Raw genomic sequence first — 20,702 nt, 5'->3', positions numbered from 1 at the left:
ATTATTTTGGGATGTGCAGACAGAGCTCCCGCTGTGGGACTCCCTCAATAAAGCTTATGTCTATTTATCAACATCAATACAAAAGCTGATATATAGAGTCAAAACAATCTAAGTTTTCCCTTAAGGGGAGATTGCCTTGAGATATTATTAAAGTGGGAAAAACAATTCACTCTGATCGCAGCAAAACTAGAATCATCATGTTTCCCTTCATCCTTCAGAATCGTTTCATCCTTGAGGGGTCTTTGGAAATCCACAATGGGGGCCAGAATGCTCGCTTCGGCTCATCGCTCGCTCCTGTGCCAGATCTGAACGGTGATGGCTTCAATGACTTGGTGGTGGGGGCCCCACTGGAAGATGACCACAAAGGAGCCATTTATGTTTTCTTCAGCCAGCACAACAGAATACTACGCAAATACAAACAGGTAGGAGGTGTGAAAAAGAGAGCTGTTAAAAGACAATGTCAGTGTGTTTGCTTTTGTTTTTTTGCCCACTGACTTTAATGTACATATTACTGGTAATCATATAGAATAATATATGTTTTTCATTTTATTTGCCACCTTCAAGGTAGCTATTGATTAATGTTCATTAAAAAAAGACTTGAAACCTGCTTCAAGTAAGTGTCATTCTATACAGTTATGTACCAGATGTGTGACTTACTCTAAAAGGCCGAGGTCAGTAAGAGGCAAACTGTCAATGAGGGCAAATAAAACCAGACGAGGAACAAGAGGGCCAGCAGGGAACCGGCAGTAGTCGTGAGCCTACAGACAGGTTACAAGTGAATATGAAGGAATGAGGGGCAGGTGTGCAGGGAGGTGTGGAGAAAAGGTGTCTGTAGATTAGGAACACACTGAGAGCAGCTACTGAACAGATGGACTATCACAGGCTCTACAACGACAGGAGAATGTCAGGCATGATAAACTGATTCAATTAATTTTATTTTGTACAGCCCAAAATCACAAATTTGCCTCAGAGGGCTTTACAATCTGTACACATACGACATCCTCTGTCCCAGGACCCTCGCATTGTTACAGGAAAAACTCCCCCCAAAATAGAATAGATGTCATGTGTACAGAAAGAACAACATAGCAGAGTTACAACACATGAGTAGTAAGCAGAATAATGACGGAAAAGTTACGACCTCTAATAACAACAGATGGAATGTGCAAAATATAGTGATCTGAGGCAGCGGACTGTGAGTGACAATCCTGATTTAAACCGAAGCAGGAAGCTCTACGGTGAACAATTTAAGCCTTTAGTTTGCTTCACAGAATGGTAATGGAAAATAAAGTATTTGCAGTAAATGGGCGAAAACACAGACCTCAAGATCTTTTGTTCATACAATTAAGTAAAGTAATGTCACGTGTGTAGCACTTCTAAATGTCTTCTCTTTGTCATTGAAAATTGAGATGAGCTTACAGTACCACTCAGAAAATATTAAGAAATACTATTTTGGAGTGATGAAGGAAGCTTTTTTTTTTTGTTATTCTTGAGTAAATTACTTTTTTTTGAATCTACAAGCTTTAAATCTACATACTGTATTTGTAACTGCACAGTTTAATTGCACACACGACTGTTCCAGTAATAGCTTTAATCTCAACAGAGTTCACTTTGGTTGTTGTTGTTATGATCCGTGTTTGCTCAGACCTCCTCTTCTGTCTGTTTCTCAGAGGATAGCAGCAGCAGATTTGGCTCCTGGTCTGCTGTACTTTGGCCGCAGTATTCATGGCACGATGGACATGAACAATGATGGTTTAGTGGACCTGGCAGTAGGTTCCCTTGGTGCTGCTGTTCTCCTTTGGTTAGTATTTCACCCAGTAAATAATAATATTACTGAAGTTATTTCTGCAAAAGTACGACGCGGGCTCCAAATACATTTCATCAGTTTCTTTAAAGACGTCCATCTTATTACTGCTATGGTTTGCTCACCGTTACTTTTACTGTTAAAACCCTCTAATAGAGATTTTTATTTCAAACACTTGTATGCCCTCGCAGGTCGCAGAGCGTTGTCCGGATATATACCACCGTCAGGTTTGAGCCCAGTAAGATCAACATCTTTGTGAAGGACTGTCAGAGGGGTGGCAAAGACGTGACCTGTATGTCAGCCATTGTGTGTTTCAACATCACTGCCAGGACAGCCATTCCTCCTACACAGGAAATTGGTAAGCCAGCAAAAATAATCCACTGCTGTGGAAGCATTTCAGTAAATCTTCCCCCGTCGCTCCTCTTGTCTTTGCCTGATGTTTGGCATCTTCCAGAGGTTCATAAAAACCCCATTTAATCTATTGGTAAAGCAGACCCTTTTACATTTTGCACAACTTATCAAATCTATAGATAAAACACCAAGTCTGAAGAAAAGAAAAAATATATATATTTCCTGAGACAGAATCTCTGGATATTGTCAAAACTTTAACAGATCATCTTTACCGTTACGCTTGAGCAGAGAAATTTATATTTTGGATCTGTATTTGAAATATAATTCAGCTGTTGTTTGGATGGTGATACAAGACAGGATGGAACGTGGCTGGCTTTAAATGAGAAAAGGCACAATGTATTATTTCCTCCTGGCTACAATAGACTTTCTAGCAAGCGGCTTCCTGTAATATCTGCGATGGCTCCTTCCATTCAGAGTGGCGCCAAAGCGAAGCGTTTCTTTACTAGCAGTAAGAAATTCTGATCTCACTGCTGTTCTCTGCCAAAGCTAATGCTGCTGCCTCCCAAAAACAGGTATATCTGAACCACTCTGGTGCTATCAAATGTTCATTTTACTGTGTGAACATGGTTGGAATGTAAGTTTATCACTGTTTTATTCGTCTTAAAAGGAGAGTTGTTTCTAATTGTTTGGTGGTGGAGACAACTCAATCCGGCAGACGGATGCCACCGATAGTAGCCCACCTGCATGTAACCGCAGGGTGTCTCTGCAATTTGTTTTAAGAGATACGATGGCCGGGTCCAGTTTCACTGTGTATCAGGTGCGAGGAAGCAGAGGTGCGGGGGGAGCGTGTTCTGAGTTAACCTCTCGACCCCACGACATCTTTACCAAATCTATAAGACGTGGCAAAACAGAGTATCGAGGAAGAAGAGAGGGACTTATCTTGTTTTTGCTGGTTACTTACAGTGGAACACGTTTATTTAATTTCCCCCTCTTTGTCGTGTCTGGCTGGTAATGCGTGCCAGATGTGCTGGTGTTTGTAAGTTCGCTGTGGTCTACTGCAAAAAAAGGAACTCTTTTTTTTCTATCCTAGTCAAGTTAATCTTATTTACGTAAATATCTATTCACAGTATTTGAGAGAAAAGACTCAAGTAACTCATTTTAAGATGCCCTTTGTGGGAATTTGAAGTAAGATACTGATGACAAAAGATGCTGTGTGGCCACATAGCTCTAATGAAGAAGTGCCAGATCCAACTTATTTACTTAAAATATATAATAGTTGATAATGATCATTTTTGATATGGTGAAAAGTGGAGAAAAGCTTCCAATTCAATGTCCATTATGTCCATTATGTCCATAGTGTGTTCGTGTAAGATGTATCCCTCTCTCTAATTCTCTAGTTGACCGCAAACGCACAAGTTCACCCTTAGTAGATTTTTCTTCATGCCATGAAAACACGATGCAATAAAGAGAAAGCCGTTTAAACAATGTGGCTTGGAAACGACTCGGTACTGAAGCCAGAGGGTTTGGTTTTGTGTATATTCTTGGTCACACATTCATCAGATGTTCAGAGTCAGTGATGTCATTTACCAAAGCCTTACCAAAGCATTTGTCAATTATTCTGCATCTAACCCAAGTACAAACAAAAGCCTGTCCATCTTAGAAACATTTTAACACAAATAGAAAAGGATCTTTTTATGATTTCACAGAGAAATGTTTTTAACTCTTCCTATGACCTACCAGGGATCAAATATAATGTCTCCATTGCGGAAAGACGTTTCAATCCTCGCGCCATACTGGACAACCCCAACAAGCTGCACCCTAAAAACCTGACCATCTTCCCTGGAGAAGAGACCTGCGAACACATCTACTTCCACGTCATGGTGAGGCCCATGATGTCGGTGACTAAAGTCTCATGAGACAGCAATGAGAGGGTTGGCTTTAAAATGTATTTGTTTGTTTAATTTAAAGTTTGTTGATGTCCTAAATTGATAATTCATACTAGGACTAATGTATCCCAGTGTTCATAGAATAGGTGAGATGGCTGGAAGATGTATTTTACAAATGGGATTCTGTGGTAGTTTTAGTATCAAGTGGAAGTTAAAATGTTTTTTGACAAGAGTTCAGTTCTGGCAGAATCACTGGATTTTTCTTTTAATATAAAGAGTCAAACTTCAGCATGTTGCATTTCAGCAAATCATCCCTCAGTCTTAAAACATCATTATTGATCTTGGTCTCGCACATTGGTCAAAACCAACACACACTGCACATTAAAATGAGATTAAAATCATATCTTGAGTATTTCTGCATCTTGTACATTTGTGTAAACTTTTTGTGTAAACACATATTTCGAGTGCCATAGATAAAGTGCCTTGATAAATGACTAAATCCACAGGCTAATCTTTCAACTTAATGTTTTATATTAGGAGACCACAGACTACGCACGGCCCATAGTGTTTGCTGCTCAAGTGGGGCTACAAGATCCAGCCCAAGGACCAGTTCTAGACGACAGCTGGCCTACTGTTGTGAGGACTGAGGTGAGACACAATCATGCAAATGATCCTTTCTTTGCCTTCAAGTTATTAGAAAGACACTCCCATGAATTGTCATCTGATTCCATCAAATGCGGAAATGAAAGGATTAGTAGTTTCTTTGACTTGACGGAAGCTTGTCTCTTTGTCCAGCTGCCCTTCTGGAACGGCTGCGACGAGGACGACCGCTGCATACCGGACCTGGCTCTGCAGAGCATGACCGACCTGATGACTCGAAAGTAGGTTCACACATGAGAATACGCAGGCGCCCAAGTAAAACTGATCCTCAGCTGCTCTGTTACTAATGATTTCACTTTTCTTCCCCCCCGCCTTTCAGTCAGTTCTGTGCGCACCCTGTACAGTCTCGTGGTGCTTTCTGCCGCCATCTAAGTGAAGGAGGGAGCGAGGGATCTCTGCGGGTTCTGGAGGGAAACAGGAGGAGGATGGTGGTGGATGTCCGATTGGAGAACAAAGGAGAGAACGCGTACAACGCATGCCTAAATATCACCTACACACCCAATCTACGCTTCTCTAGCCTCAGAGTCAAGGTGCATTACCATCAGCCAAACAATATACTTATACCGTGCTATTTGTAGATTATAATGCATTATGAGTATGTTTATAATGCATTAATGACATGGACGTGGAAGAAAGTGTTCCCAAAAACTGTTGTTATTTTTGATCCAGGACAATTCTGACATCAAAGTAGAGTGTTTCATTGAGGACAAACTGAGGAATGAGAAGATCTGCAACGTCAGTGCACCGTTCATGAGGGCCAAAACCCAGGTGAGACTTCACACTCTAAATCCATGAAATTATTCATTATTTAATAATCCACCAGTTGTTGTTTTAAATGCCAAAAAAAAGTGGGCTTTCATTGTGGAGTTGTGACTTTGTTTAGGATTAGCTGTTTGCTAATTCAAAACACTTGGTGTATGGTTGTATGTTTTGCTGTTATCAAATCAAAATTATGGATTGGCAGATTTGCAGGTTTTGCACTTTTTCTTTGTATTATATCTGACATTTTGTTCCTGGGTGTCCAAGAAAGTCATGTGTTTTACGTCAGAATCATTATTTCTGTGTTTATCTGACTGAATGGAAAGCAGATGTAAAAGTTGGTCTTTTCCATTCATAAGAAAATAATTTTCATACTGATTCCCAGATTTAATAAAACTCAGTTCAGATGGTGGCACTTTTGACTGAGATAAAAATCCCCGTCAGAGCAACCTCACAGCCCGCACGTAATGTGATGAAAAGCTTCCAACATGGGCCACATTAGATCACAGGCGCCCAAAACACACGCTGCAGGCTTTAGATGGCCGTGACAGACCACGCTGGTAAATGTAAAACCCACAAGCCAACCAGGAGAGCCCGGTTCAGTTCTGATTTGTGAACTAAACTTTCTAAATTCTGACATGAAAGTCCAGAGTGTCGAAACTTAAAGATTCCCATCTCTATTTAACTTTCTAACTATAATAAAGGTGAGTAGGGAGCAACTTTAATATAGATTGAATCTTAAACATGTCCTTATTATTACATCAGTTGAAAAAGCTTGCAGTGGCTCATCAAGTCAAAACAACACATTAGAGGTTAAGATCAACATCCTTTTGTCAGTCAAGCAATACTGTCTTCCTCTATACACCATAACAATTTTAATTAGCATTCCATTTGGTTTTACCAAGATTCATTTTAGCAAGACGGTAAATAGAACAAAAAGCACTTTCTCCCTCAGCTATTAAGATCATTTTCTCCCCACTTTAGCCTGGTGCACCAGGTGAGACTGAGTAAAAGATACCGAGAGGTTTCGTCTTCATCTGTTACTGATTCTCACGTTCAATTCTGCTGTTTCAAGCCTTTCCACAGGCTTGTAATGTCAACAATATTTATGAGACTCCAGTGTGTTTTACAGCAGAGCATCGAGTTTTATTTTTCAGAGGGTGATGTTTGAATTAACTTTGATCGGGATGACACTGATGGTACATCTCGCCGTGCATTTAAAAGCTATTAAACATTGAGCAGATTATACCTAAGTCATCTTTTCCATTGATGTCTGATCTAAAGTCTGCTGACAAATACCGTAGGAATGAAGTAATGAAGGTGATTTAAAGAGTTCATGAAATGTCCAAACCACGACTTCATTATCATAAACAATCGTCTCCTAGCGCAACGAAAATATCACAGCATTTCCTCTGCAACGCTCCCCAACAACTGAAGCAAGAGGACTCTGGTCACCCTTTAAAACTCACCGAGTGATTCATACCCTTTCAGCCTGAACAGCATCCAGAGCCACAAGGCTGATGGGCTCTGGTCGGGAGCATTTTAAATATGTGGCACTGAGTTAAACAAACCTGATTGTGCGCCGGTGCTGCTGCCAAGCCTGCCCAAAACCACTGCTCAGATGAAGGAAAGTAAGAACCTCAGGGCTTTTAAAAACAGCCAGTTATCACTCTTGTTTTGACTTTTCCGGTTGGTTTTGACCTGCGTAAAACTAGCATGTACTGTAAACTTTACTACTGCGGCAGCAGAGTGAGGGCTACAGATCATACACTGCTGGTGACCACTGTGCTTTTGTGTCTTGTGGGCGTACGCAGAGACAAGGAACACTGTTGCTCCAAATTAATTGTTTGACGATTGACAGTGAATGTGGCTCAGGGATGCGGGTGGACTACATCAGTCCAGAGGAGGAAGGGGAGCTTCATGCTCCGTCTGAATTTCCATGTTCAACTGTGCTGGCGCACTAACATCGTCTAGCCACGGACAATCATGTCTTCCAAACCCTTACCACTTGCATGCATGTGTGTGTCTGTGCACTTTTATGTTTGTTTTGTGTTTTCATCTAAAGTACAATATTTATAAAACCAAATAAATATAAAACCATATTTGAGTATGGTACTTTAGCAAATGTATTTTCCACCGCTGAAAATAGGTCTTAACTTTTGTATGAATGTTTATCTGTGGTCTGTCGAGGATGAGTCAGACTATATGGAGGAGGGAAGCCAGTGAACCTTATGCATTCCTCTTCGGTCAGACGGAGTCTGTCAGGATTTCATTACGACATGGAGGACTGTAAGCAATGCTGAGCTCGGTTTGCTGTCTGCTACCAATCAATCCTCTCCTCTCCTCTCCTCTCCTCTCCTCTTTAGACTTGGGTTTTCCTTCTGTTTCTGTTTGGACTTTGTCTAATGATTTGCATTTTCTTACACACCCGTCATCTCTTCTGTTTCTGTCTGTCTCTTCTCTTTTCTGCCTCTGGGCTTTTATTTTGCCCTGAATCTGACTCTCACTGGTAGCTGTATGTGTGTACGTAGTCATGTTGATTTATATTTACTATATTGTCCTCAACTAAGTGGAAATTCTCTGGCTCTCCGTGCAGCCGGCTGCCTGGAGTTAAAGCCCGGTACTTACAGCAGGTTATTGCAGGCTTTACTCCTCATTCCATAATGCAGGGCCTTTGTCGTTGGCGAGGATGTAGCAGTAGCATATGGAGTCAAAAGAAGCCTCTGACCTGTGCTTTTGGTGTTTTTGTTGTCAAAATGTATGATGACAAACTGATAAAACTGATTTATTCTTCTCAACTTTATTTTCTCCTCTGCAGGTATCATTTCGTCTGGAGTTTGAGTTCAGTCGTACTGTCTTCCTCGAGCACGTCAGGGTTATCCTGGAGGCCAGAAGGTGTGAACCTTTAATTGTATTTCCTGTTTGCATGGAGAGAAGTCTGACCTTAGCTGTTCTTACTGATACAGATGATTAACGCACATACAGTATCACGTTTCAAGCTCGAGATGAGATAACAAAAGCTGAAACTGCAATTGAGCTCCAAGGATGAATATTTCAACTGTCTTGATGTAACATGATTGCTCGCGTTCTTTGAATATTTTCATCCCGTTCTCTCGACAGCGATGGCGAGGAGATGAGCACAGCTGATAATTTCAATGATATCTATTACTCACTGAAATACGAGGGAGACCTTCTCTTCACTAGGTTTGTCCATTTCTGAATGTGATACCAAACGAAGCATGCTGCTGAAGCTCTCGGGTCGATTGTGGAAGCAATGAACTTGGAAGTTCATGTAACTGGAGCAAAGTGATATTGTATTATTACAAATGGCATTGATTCAGAGTGTAAGTTCCAGATACTGTAGCAGGAATATGGGGACTTGTTCAACTTGACAACATTATACTTGTTTGTGCTTATTCCGTTTCAAAGGGATTCAAATCCGACCCGATATGATATCAAATCAGAGCTGTCACTGGAGGAGCCTGGAGTTATCGGTCCTCCTTTCAACTTCACTTTCCAGGTGAGAGCCAAGAGCACCGTCATCACCATTGTCAATTGACTGTACAGGAAAAAAACGCTGCTTTCAAAATATTGTTCGTTGTTTCCCGTTGTTTTTGTCGTCTCTCAGATCCAGAACCTTGGCTACTTTCCAGTAAAGGATCTGCAGCTGAACATTGAGATCCCTGAAATGACGAAAAATGGGAACCAACTCCTGCAGATATCTGACTTCAATATTGACCAGGTGAGTGTGGAGCCTTAAAAAGTTAGTTAGTCTCAGTCAGTGAAATACCTGATGGCAACTGGGGGGGTCCCCCTTACCTAGTGCTCCAGTGTTATGCTGAAGACTTACACAATACGCACTATAGATGATAACACCAAAGCAAGCCAAGACAATCAACGAGGCGATAGGCTACACGCTTAGCACACTCATCACCAAGGCTAACAGCGTTAACAATAAGGCCACTCGTACAACAACCACGCAACACTCGCCTCTCTCTCTTTAACCCGACACTTTATTTTTGAATGCTAATTCACCTCAACTTATCACGATAATATTTAATGCGTTCTCTGCAGACAAAAGGTTGAAACGTACTAACAGGTGATTTTACTCTCATGTCCCTCCTCAGAGAGATGGATCACGCTGTTTACCACCTCAGCATGTGGCACAGAGCAGAGCGTCACCCGAGGACCTTTCACGCTTCTCCCGCTTGGTAAAGTACAAACCAACCAAAATCAATCCCTCATAATCATCATTTTTCATTTCATCAACCTAAGACTGATGTCTGGTTTCTTCACACAGAACCGGTCCAACACTCTAACTCTGCCGATCCAATGCACCGTCAATGTGGCCTCCTACAGAGAAATTGCAGTTAGAATCACAGGAGCGCTACGAATAGACACCTTACACGCAGTGAGTATAAAACTCCAAACATGCATGCACAAAGTTTGAAATCCCCGGCTTTATAATAACACACATGCTGCGTGCATGCTCTGTTTATCTCACTGTTATTCTGCTTTGACTCTGTAGCGACGACAGCTTTGTCTTTCTGTGTGATATGTTTGTGAAAACTGGCTGCGTGTTTTGATTTCCTCTCCAGCTGAAGTTTAAAATCCTGGAACTGGGAACCAGTGCATCAGTGGAGCTTCCCTCCTCCAGCCCCATGTTTTTACATGAAGAGAGGCCTCTAAGACATGTAAGTCAACACAGACTAATGCTGTAAACTGCTTCTGTCCCAGGTCTGAGCTCATAATAGCACCATAATTAGATAATTCAGACTCAGATTTCTGTGATCGTTAACATATCCAAAGTGTGAATACAGGGATTTGTGCTTCAGGAGATCATGGACTGAAACTATATTAAAATGATACCTGTAACACTAACAACAACATATTTTGCTGCAGTGACTACTTTATAAAATATATCAGTGGAGCTTGGCTCTGCATAACTAAAGCAGGGAAGAATCAGACAGTAAAGGTTGGTATTGGAGAGCACACGTGCTGTGTGGTGCTTAGGGACCGAAAGGACCAGCGGCACAACATGTAACGGTCCGGACTCATACACTAAACTCTGCTGCCATCTATTGGCCAGTACAAACTGTCATACATTACCTCTCTATAATGCTTGTATAAGCATAATATACTGATTCCTTTGAGCTGATGTAAGCTCGAAATGTATTATTGATGTTAAAACTGTTTCAAGCATTTCTGAATTATTGCCATTGTTTCATGTTGAATAAATACCCCATGTTCAGCCTGTGAGTGTCCATGTGCAGAATAATAGATAAATAATAATAAAATTACAGTAACAAAGATGTGAACTTATAATTCAGTATATTCATCATCATCTCTGCATTATTATTGCCTGTGAATGTCACAGCTGTTTCCTCTTCAGTGACTGTAACCATTGCAGATTATCATACATTTACACATACCTACTGTATGTACAATATGTTTTTATTTTTGTATGAGATGAACAAATAAACTCTGCATTATAACACTATACAATAGATGACTGAGTTCAGTGTGTTTCTCAAAAAAGATATAGATCTAATGATTCAGATGTGGTCTCGCCCACAGATAATATTGGAGATCAGGAAGGAGGGCGATTACAGAATCTCGAACTGGATTATCATTGGTAGCACGCTGGGAGGACTCTTATTGTTAGCCCTGCTCAGTCTCGCTCTATGGAAGGTAAGTCATCATATAACGCACAGTCATTAGAGAGTGATTACATTAAGACCTACTGTATAGTAGTTGAGATTGCCAATGAACAAGTTTGACTCAGAGCTGTTGTTTTTTCAATTACCAAAATGAACTTTGCTCTCCTGAAGTTATCTGAAGTCTTCATAGTCTGTGTTAAAACCTAAACCATAGTCACAGTGTAGGGTTATGCTGCCACCCTGTGGTAGAGAATGAAATGACGGCTGTATTGAAATATAGAAAGGTAAAATCTGGTGATGGTGATATTAGAAAGAGGCTATCACAAAATGTCAGTATTAAACAGTGTTTAAATAGCTTAGGGTTATATTTTTGTATTGAAAAGAAGGTTTGGCTGCAACAGAATGTCTAGAGTAAAAATACAATGAATTGAACAGTTAAACCGTGTGAGTTCCCTACATGTGCATGTTTTTCTACTTTGAGAAATAATGGTACAGCTATACTGTAAGCTATGTAGAACCTTATTTTGAAGGACAATCAATAAAGGCAGCGTTACATTGTTGGTCAACGCAGGAGCCATTCACTGAAACACACAATCTGACTCTAGGTGACCAAAGATCATTGGCCTAAACATCTAACCTCCTAACACATAAAAGTCACATATATTAATTCAAATATCAAGTCACCTTCCCTTTTAAGGGAAAGCAAGGATGTGTTGTTGTTTTTTTTACTGTGGATCGTCTTTCAAGTGTTTCAATGTGCTTTATATGTAATACATGTATTGTTGTTGTTGTTAAATACATAAAAGTGCTTTACATAAGGCAAACAAATGCATCAACAACGTTGAACAAACTGAAAGGCCCTGAACCCTCATGGTAAACCCACACAGGGGACTTTACTTGACAACAATGAACTTGCCGTAACCTCTTGTCTAACTTCTCGATAGATCGGCTTCTTCCGGAGGCAGAAGCGGAGAGACGAGGACGAGCAGGAGGCGAACGGGAAAGTGCCCGAAGAACGGTAACGCAGGCTGAGGGCCCCCCAGCAGACAACCTTTTTCCATAGGGGACCCGACACTCAGGGACCAACCCACCTCCCCCTGCTCCACAACACCACAGTGGCACCGCATAGACAGCTCCGCATTGGCCGCTGAAGCAAGGCGTATTCAGCGCACTGGATCTGTCCCACACCACGACCCCTGACCCCCCAGAGTCAGCACTGTCACACTCACTTAGCGTTCCTGCACTGTTGCGACATTAGGGCCTTCTTCGTCTGTGTATTCACTGCCCTCCGTGTCGTACCTCCACAGATCTTTGAGCTCTCGTTTCCTTGGCTTCAGGCTGGAGCCCTGGTGCTTTTTTTCTCGTCCGTTTGAAAAGAAGAATAGAGCGAGCTTTTGAATGATCTGTCCCAAGAATTTCAGACCACAATTTGCCCTTGAGGCAAGCGTTAGCCAATCACTCTTTTGTCTCTTCCTGATGTGTATTTATTTAACTCTTATGGTCAATTTTGAAACACGTGAAAAACCTCAAGGGTGATTTGCCACCCAAAAAGCTACCACAAATGTAAAGTTACTATACTGTATATTGAATTCGATGTTTAAAAGATTTTATCTGCGACATGTTCAGCTCCCTTGCATAATAATTTATGAGAAAGCAAAACTGAACTAAAGTTGCCAGAGTACAAAGAAGATTCATAATGTTTAACTTACAGAGACGTTTCTTGATCTTTTTCTACAGCGAAGAATCTTCTTAACCTGCATCTGCTCTTAAGAGTTATTTTCTTTTAATATTTTCATCCTGGAAAACATTAAACATTTGATGCACTTTTGTACAAAATTAACTTGAATTTTGTAAATAGTCAAGTACCTTTTTATACCCTTTCAAATATTATAATGGTTTATGGCATTACTTTATAAGTTAAGCAACCAGGCTTTGTGTCACTGACCCAGTTACAAGACGTTGCATGCCTTTTAACATGCACTGCATCAGCGCAAAAGGATGTGCAGAAAATACTGCAGGCAACATGGATTTCAACCAAGCAATTCTCATGAGGAACTGGAACTAAATCACAATCAGATGCCATAAAGATGAGTCCAGCAAATGCACATTGCTTACAGTATGTCAGCGCCCTCCTGGTGATACCAACGAATGTCAGTTTGTCCTGTTTGACGAGGTGTGAAGAGCTGTAATAAGCCTACAAATAAAACTGTGTATATGTCTGAGAATGTCTTTTTAATGAACACCTGAGGAGTTTCAACTGCACAAACGAAGCCTGGAGAACCAATAATGTGGGTATATTTGAATATAACTACAGAAAACCAAAACCTTTTTTATTGAAAACGTTTTTGAAGATTGACTCCTCCTGAATCTAAAATGTCAACAGCCTCAACAGAAGATGAGCATGCCAATTTCCAAGCTTGGGTGTACGATAAGTAGCTTAATAATATGTGGCTTAAAGCCAGTTTTTAGTAGCGAATTAACCTGACAGGTTTGCATCGTGGGTCCTGTTCTAATTCAAGCATTTTTCCTCCGAGCACCACAAAGAACAATTTGCCTTCAAGCGCAACAAGTGACTGTGTAGCCAACTGCCGATCAAAGCTCATTTTAACCTACAAAATAATGAACAAACATATCGAGCTGCCATGTGGTGAGGTTGATTAAAGCTGTCATTTGTGTTCAGGGATGCCGGTTTGATCCATTCAGTCGACACACGCTAACCATCTGCCGCTGAAAATCTACGGTGAAAACATAATGATTCCTGAGGGAGGAAATAGATTATTGTAGCGGCAAATGTAAGATTCAGCAAGAGGAGAAAAAAAAAAAAAGAATGCAGCCACACAAACAGCATTAAAGATGAGAAATACATCCAACAAAAAAAACAAAGTCAAGTCATCTAAAAAACACTGAAGTTATGTAAACATGCAGCAGAATCTTCTTCCCTTCAATAATTGATATTCTAACAGAGACAACAACAGTAAAATTCAGACACCAACTGTATTATTTACGTTTGAAATCGTTTATTAAATGATTAAAACGTCTCCACAGTGTTACACGCTACAATTTTCTCCCAAATAACCTTCGATTGTGAATTTGTTTAATGAATGTTTTGTTTTTGAAAGAATAATAGGTTACCCGAGATCATTTTTGAACTACAATACTGCATTATATTAATAATATAATAATAATTAATAATAAATGTTATACTAATATATCAACTGGCAAATTACAGTTTAAACCTCTTCAATCTAACCACAGAGTAAACTGCAGATTGCCCAAAGAAAGCTTCCCAGAATATTTAGTGGTGCTAACCCTACACTAACCTTCGATTTATCCTGTGATGTTTTAAGAATAGTTTTACTAAAGCAACACACCTGTTAATATTCCAGCTTTTTATAGGTGCACTTGACACTTGGTTTCTTTTTACCAAAGACTGGTGATTACCTTTATTCTCATTCAACTGTTGCTCAGATGGATCTGTGTCTCTTTTCTTGTCTGGTTGAACCATTTGTACAGCATTTTGTTCTCCATAAACAAAACATGATTTTTACAAACCCTTCAGACAAAATAACATTATTACTAAAGAGGACTTTCTACAACCTTAAAGCATGAAAAATATTTCAAAGAAATTGAGTATCCTCTCAGCCATCTGTCTGTAACGAATCAAGCCTTTTTGGCAGGAGACCACAAACCTTTGAAAGGTCGTGTATATGAAAGAGTATGGATTCATTGCTGTGCTTTGTTAACTCATAAATGTTACTTATGACATCTGCATGATTAGCTACAGTAAATGTGGTGAATGTCAGTAATAAATCACACCCAAATACTGTTAGTGAAAACAGAGAGTGGAGATTTCTTGCTCAGTGCCCAAGCAAAATGAAACCTTGGGGAAATAAGCAAATAAACAATTCAGGATACAAAACCTGCTGTGAACTGATTGATAGTGATTGTCAACATGATTGCTTGCTTATTGGCTTGAACAATTTGCTGAAGTATAATTGGAAAAAGTACAGTAATGAAAATGTCCTTTTGTGAAAGGTTATAGTGTGCGTGTGCGTGTGTGTGTGTGTGTGTGTGTGTGTACACACTCTTTAACCATGCATACACTAGAGGTCTACTTGTTGTCACATTTCACGGGTGTTTTATTCTATCATTCCAATGACTTCATGTCATTGTTTCTGTTTTAAGTAGTGCTTTTTAGATAATCGTTTTAAATACCAATGTATTGGGGTCCTGGGGGTGGAAAGCACTCACACTGAGCTTTCTTCCTTTTTGATCATCGTTAAAGGCCTTTTGGGGATTTTTTCCTTCAGATCCAGGAGTGCATCTGGATTTTAGGATATATCATTTTTTGTCACTGTGATAAATCTCAAAATGTAGTCACAAGTTCGAGTCGGAGAATTAAAGACGCTCAGTGAAGCCGCTTCGAAAAATCAATTTATTTACAGACAGACTTTACATGGTAGTACACAATGCAAACTTGTGATTATCTCCAAATTCATTTTAGGTCCTTCTTCATTGAATAATCCCATGTTTTGCCGAGGGTCTCGTGTCTAAGAGTCCGAAAATCTCCAAAAAAAAGTCTCCAGTGCGTTTCCAGCCCGGAGACGTTTGTCCCCCGTGTCCCCGTCTCTCTGTTGCCATGTTTTGTGTCGCTCTTCGCTGCCCAGAAAAGGCAAACATTTCATAAATATAATCTTACAAAGGACAGAAAGGAGAGAGGAATTTAGGCGTGTTCGTCACTCAACAAAATATTTTGTGACAGTTTTAGGAATTCAATAAAGTCCACATTACACTTGTCATACATTGTTTATGGCATTATGACAACCACTTGATAAAGTGCACGGTTAGTTGTAGCTAAACATCTTACATTTTGGAATACGAAAGCATTACGCACGAGTTATGACAGTTACAGGTGGACAACCAGAGAAAAAAAACAGCTACACGAGGTCTATTTTTCACCAGGCTGAAGTTATCGGCTGGAACTTGGTAAACCTTTACGATCTATGATGGACAACGAGGACTGGCCATTGTCCAAAACCTGGAGAGGCACGACTCCCTGCGTTTCTCCCTGCGTAAAATAGCGCGTCCCGTCGCCCTTATTGGATATGGATGGAGTGGGCACTCTCCAAAACAAACCGCTGAGCATCTTCCTGATCTCTGGCCTCATCAGACAGTAAAGCACCGGGTTCAAGCAGCTGTTTGCGTGCGCCAAGCACACAGTGACCGGGAACACATACGTGTGCACCATGTAATATGATTTATCCCACTCGACCACGTTAAATTTGACCAAGACACCCCAGAATGTGATGGCGTGGTTTGGCATCCAGCAAAAGAAGAAGGACAAAACCACAATGGCGACAGACTTGGTGACTCTGGATCTCCGTTTCGGGTTGCTGGTGCTCATGCTCCGCCGCCTTACGAAGCGCAGGAGCATCAAATAGTTGACACAGACTATGAGCATAGGGATGATGAAGGCTATCAGTATTTTCTGGATGTGATAGAGGGCGAGCCAGTCATGTCCATCGGGGAACTTGAGGAGGCAGAGTTTTTCTCCGGCAACCACAGTCACGGTGGAGAAGATAGACGTCGGAGCCGTGGCCACCGTCGCCACCACCCACAGCACCGCGCACACCCACTTGACGCGCCCTGACCTCCTGGGCGCTTTTTTCCTCAGGGCCGAGGTGACTGACCAGTAGCGGGTCACACTCATGGCAGTGAGAAAAAAGACGCTGGCGTACATGTTCATCACGGTGACCGAGAGGATGATTTTGCACATGGCGTCTCCAAACGGCCAGCTGAAGTCCAGCACGGTGTCCACGGCCCAGAAGGGCAGAGTGAGCACGAACTGGAGGTCCGTCACCGCCAAGTTGATGATGAAAAAATTGATGGTGGACTTCTTCCGACCTTGTCGTAACCTCATGAGGAAAAACACGAGCAGATTCCCCACCAAACCTATTGCGCAAACTACAGAGTACACCACGGAGATGAGTATCCTCAGGATGGGAGTGCCGTCCGCGCTCACGTCGATGTCTTGGAAATTGAATTTCTCATCGCCAGGTGAACTCCGGTTAAGTCCTCCGCTGTGGTTAAATATGTCATCCATGTTTAAAGTAGGGACCCGGACTCGCAACCAGGCGTTCTGCTGCGCGCACAGGCTAGACGTAAACACAACACAGGTGCCCCATGCTCATGTGTCTGAGCTCTTCATCCCCATTCAATCAATCTGTCTGCTTTTATACAGGTGTGTCGCTCCGCTGCTGAGCCGCGATTGGTCGCACAAGACGTGACTGCAGCAGACAGCCACAGTCCCAGAAATGAGCCAAAGCATCCCGAAAACAGCAGCAAACACAAGAGCACGACTTTGCTGATTGGTCTCCATGAATTTATTTTTCTAATTCACAGCATATGCGCTTAGTAGGCATGTGAAGGTATGCTGGATAAGTGACAGCTTTTCATCAATAAAGTAAAATACAGGAATTAAGAAACGAAGATAAAAGTGAAATCCTCCTCCACATTTGTGAGCATCATCTCCCAAATCAGTGTGCGTTAAAGCGCTTCATTATTAACATGCTTATTATAACCGAGGGGTGTGATCGGAATTGATGGACAAGCTTCTAAAACACATGTGCACAAGTATTCTCCCTGCATCAGTGGTCCACAGTGCCTCCATTCTTCCGCTGGAGGGGGCGCTAACTCAAACTGATGACAACAAAGTAATACAATGAAGTAGAGTGTGTTGTTGTTTTTCAAAGCAGACTTTATTCCAGTTTAAAACAAGTACATACATGACCGCAAAGTTGTTGTATTTTTCATATCAGAAACCTCACTGAAGTGCTTTCTTCCGAGAAGGTTTGTAACAATGCTCAGACCGAAGCCACTGAGCTGTCATCATTTGTCTGACTTCAAGTGAACGCAACAATATCGGAACTGGTCTTCATGTGACCCGCTGAAAACCCAAAGGACCTCAGTTGTGGGATCTGCCAATTGGATTGAAGCGCTATATCCGATTTCTTGGAGTAGCATTCCCCTTTAAGCCCGCAGACCAGCTGAAAGATGGCCCATTGTCTTAAGTCCACCCATCTGTGGGGGTGGCTCTGCGAAAGTTTGCAGGGGGAAACATTTTTAAGCTGTCACTTGGCTGCTGGTAGGAGACTGATGGAGGACAGAAGGGGCAGCTACTCGCAAGCAAACATTAACACCGACGTCCAAACGAGTGTGAAAAGACCGAGGATGCAACAAAGACAGCGCATGGAGGCGGACGATGTCCGGGCCTAGAATTGGAGAAGTTTGTTGACACTGTCACAGTTTCATTGCATGCTCCGCAACAAAGCGAAAACGCGCACCCAGCCCAGATGGAAGCGATTTGAATTGACAATCGACGCGCTGTTAGAAAGGCCTTAATAAATGTTCCCAAAATACAGTCTGCCTTCTTGACAAAATGACCCGTTTGGACTGCGGGTTTCACGCTTCTGGACAGAGAGTCTCTCCCATTCACCTCTTCATCGCACTGCTGACGGTCCTGGAGAACTGCAGAACATTGGGACTATCACATGGACCAGGTCAGTAAGCCTGAAACTAAACGTGTCAAACTTTTTCAGGATATTGCCACGTCCTCTTAATGTTTTGGCTGCTTTTTGTTGTGCACATTTGTTTCAGAGAGCATCTAATTAAGCTCAGAACCAGGCCAGCAGTCCTCACTGTGGAGGGGAGGCCAGCTGTGACTTGTGTTTACAAAGTTTTCTTTAGACCGTAGCAATTAAAACCAAGGTTTTTGCAGCTCGGTCTGGGAGCTGGAGATGCCTTCTTTCCGTTGAATCATCAGAGGTTTAGTCTCCGCGTAGGAAAGCATCTGCACTGCCCTTGAGCCAACGCACAGACTCCCAGTGCAGCTGACACTGACCTCTGACCTCACCGGTGAAGGTCAGGAAACAGAATTTGTCTTTGGGTATCTACAGGATGCATCATCATTCTCGTAATGGAGCCGGTTTCCATTCTGCTTTGCAAAGTGTATCACTTTTCAGGCCCAGTGGGTATCATCACATCAGATAATCAACCCTCCATTGTCTTGAAGGAAACGCTCACTGGCCTTCACTCCAAACATGTTCGACCTCCCAGTCTTCCCTCTAGTTTGTGGTTTGGATGTTAACAGTCAGTTCTCCTGAGATACCAGGTACAAGCAGAACAGAGTCTGGATGCACTCCGTCTAAACCAATCAAACAGAAATGATTTCAGGTGATAAATGTTGCCACAGGGAGCTTAAAGTTTATCTCTAAACTGCTAAAAAAAACAAATGAAGAAGCTCTGGGACACGGGCTTCCTTTTTAATACGTTTAAGGTAGTTCTTTATTCTTTCTTGCTATACATAATTGTATTCATTATAGCAAAACACGTAAAAGTAGGGCGAGGAAACAGCCATCCGAATACCAGTCATCATTTCTAGCCTTCTTTGTACCCAACTTGGTGAAATAAGTGTTGTGTTTGCCATTTCTGCTTCTGGGGATTGTAACTACAAAGAACTTACATTGATGCTCTTTGGTAATTGGGGATAGCTACCAATAGCTACCGGGGAAAACGAAAGCGCCAACCTCTTCATGTTTTGGTTGACGCACTTCCTTTGTGCCGTTAATGGAGCCTTCGTTTTCCTGGTAGATTGTACCGGGTGGGAGACAGAATTGCGTTGTAAAAGCAGGGCTTATAGGGAACCAATCTAAACGCAGATGGTGTTATTCTGCAGCTGTTACATTATGCAATCAACATTTACTTCATAAATGATAACTTAAAGCATAAACAACTTGTTTATTGCCACTTTAAGTGACATAGACTCATGACCGCAGACTTGTTGCCATCTATTTAGTTTTTGCTTCTATTATTGGTGGAATTCCATTAAGATCTTTGTGCGCTGTAGCCGACATACTGAAGGTATTCGGGGACAAAAACGAATACACGTGCAGAAAGTAAAGGCTTTCAAACATGGAGGTTTCCTCGCCCTTCATTCAATGAAACATTCCAAGCAGCTGGTTGCCAAACACATTTACCTCACATGCACTGATGTATTCTTGAAAATATTTGTGCAGATAATCCCATGCAAGGAGTGAAACCATATTTGACCTCATCACAAATCTGTGTGCGAGATCTCTGTTTGCCTTCGGCTCATTTCCTTTGAGTGACAATATGCTAATGCTGGCATAATGTTTAAGGAGGTCCTTGTACGCTGACAGATTACCTTCGTACATGCGAAGGCAGTGTGTCTGGAAATGATGATGCTATGGTATGACAACCCCTTAGTGAAAATCATCTTAAGGAACGCATTGAAATTGAACGTTAAAATAAATGTAATTGTTTATATATCCAGTAAACAAAGGTATCAACAAAAGTGGTGCAGCTGCAGGATTTTAGTCCTTTGGCTTCCCCTATTTTAAAAAAACAACTGGTCCCAATCTCTTAAAAACATCGAAGATACTTTAAATTGTAGTTTCACAAGTTTTCAAGCCACACCTCACTTTTCTTAGACATTGATTGTTTGATGTAATGAATTGAAGGAAAAAGATATGCGATGTTAAGTAAGACTTGATCTCTACAATAAAC

At 41.5% G+C, this 20,702-nt stretch overlaps 3 protein-coding genes across 3 annotated transcripts in view; 2 read left to right on the top strand and 1 right to left on the bottom strand.

Moving 5' to 3' along the window:
* The window catches only part of itga11a (integrin, alpha 11a), a 41,854-nt gene extending 29,715 nt beyond the window's left edge, over positions 1-12,139 (top strand). Inside the window, exons 14-30 of the mRNA XM_076078702.1 lie at positions 219-422; positions 1,668-1,798; positions 1,993-2,159; positions 3,893-4,032; positions 4,576-4,686; positions 4,834-4,919; positions 5,018-5,228; positions 5,368-5,466; positions 8,276-8,352; positions 8,578-8,661; positions 8,887-8,977; positions 9,086-9,199; positions 9,585-9,668; positions 9,758-9,868; positions 10,056-10,151; positions 11,035-11,148; positions 12,062-12,139. Coding sequence (XP_075934817.1) covers positions 219-422; positions 1,668-1,798; positions 1,993-2,159; positions 3,893-4,032; positions 4,576-4,686; positions 4,834-4,919; positions 5,018-5,228; positions 5,368-5,466; positions 8,276-8,352; positions 8,578-8,661; positions 8,887-8,977; positions 9,086-9,199; positions 9,585-9,668; positions 9,758-9,868; positions 10,056-10,151; positions 11,035-11,148; positions 12,062-12,139 — 1,998 coding nt within the window. The remainder of the gene's footprint in view (positions 1-218; positions 423-1,667; positions 1,799-1,992; positions 2,160-3,892; positions 4,033-4,575; positions 4,687-4,833; positions 4,920-5,017; positions 5,229-5,367; positions 5,467-8,275; positions 8,353-8,577; positions 8,662-8,886; positions 8,978-9,085; positions 9,200-9,584; positions 9,669-9,757; positions 9,869-10,055; positions 10,152-11,034; positions 11,149-12,061) is intronic.
* A 3,947-nt stretch (positions 12,140-16,086) lies between these two features.
* Positions 16,087-17,220, bottom strand: rxfp3.3a2 (relaxin family peptide receptor 3.3a2). Its single transcript, XM_076078540.1, has one exon. The coding sequence runs from the start codon at positions 17,218-17,220 to the stop codon at positions 16,087-16,089; it is 1,134 nt and encodes a 377-aa protein (XP_075934655.1).
* Positions 17,221-18,555: 1,335 nt separating this feature from the next.
* adamts7 (a disintegrin-like and metallopeptidase (reprolysin type) with thrombospondin type 1 motif, 7) overlaps positions 18,556-20,702 on the top strand; it is a 49,129-nt gene continuing 46,982 nt past the window's right edge. The window contains exon 1 of the mRNA XM_076078787.1: positions 18,556-18,676. Within this exon, the coding sequence (XP_075934902.1) occupies positions 18,556-18,676 (121 nt within the window). The remainder of the gene's footprint in view (positions 18,677-20,702) is intronic.

Source organism: Anarhichas minor, unplaced genomic scaffold, assembly GCF_050575085.1.
Source record: "Anarhichas minor isolate MPS153535 unplaced genomic scaffold, ASM5057508v1 ptg000067l, whole genome shotgun sequence".
Taxonomy (NCBI): Eukaryota; Metazoa; Chordata; class Actinopteri; order Perciformes; family Anarhichadidae; genus Anarhichas; species Anarhichas minor.
The sequence above is the reverse complement of the archived record's forward strand: the minus strand, read 5'-3'. Positions and strand labels throughout refer to the sequence as shown.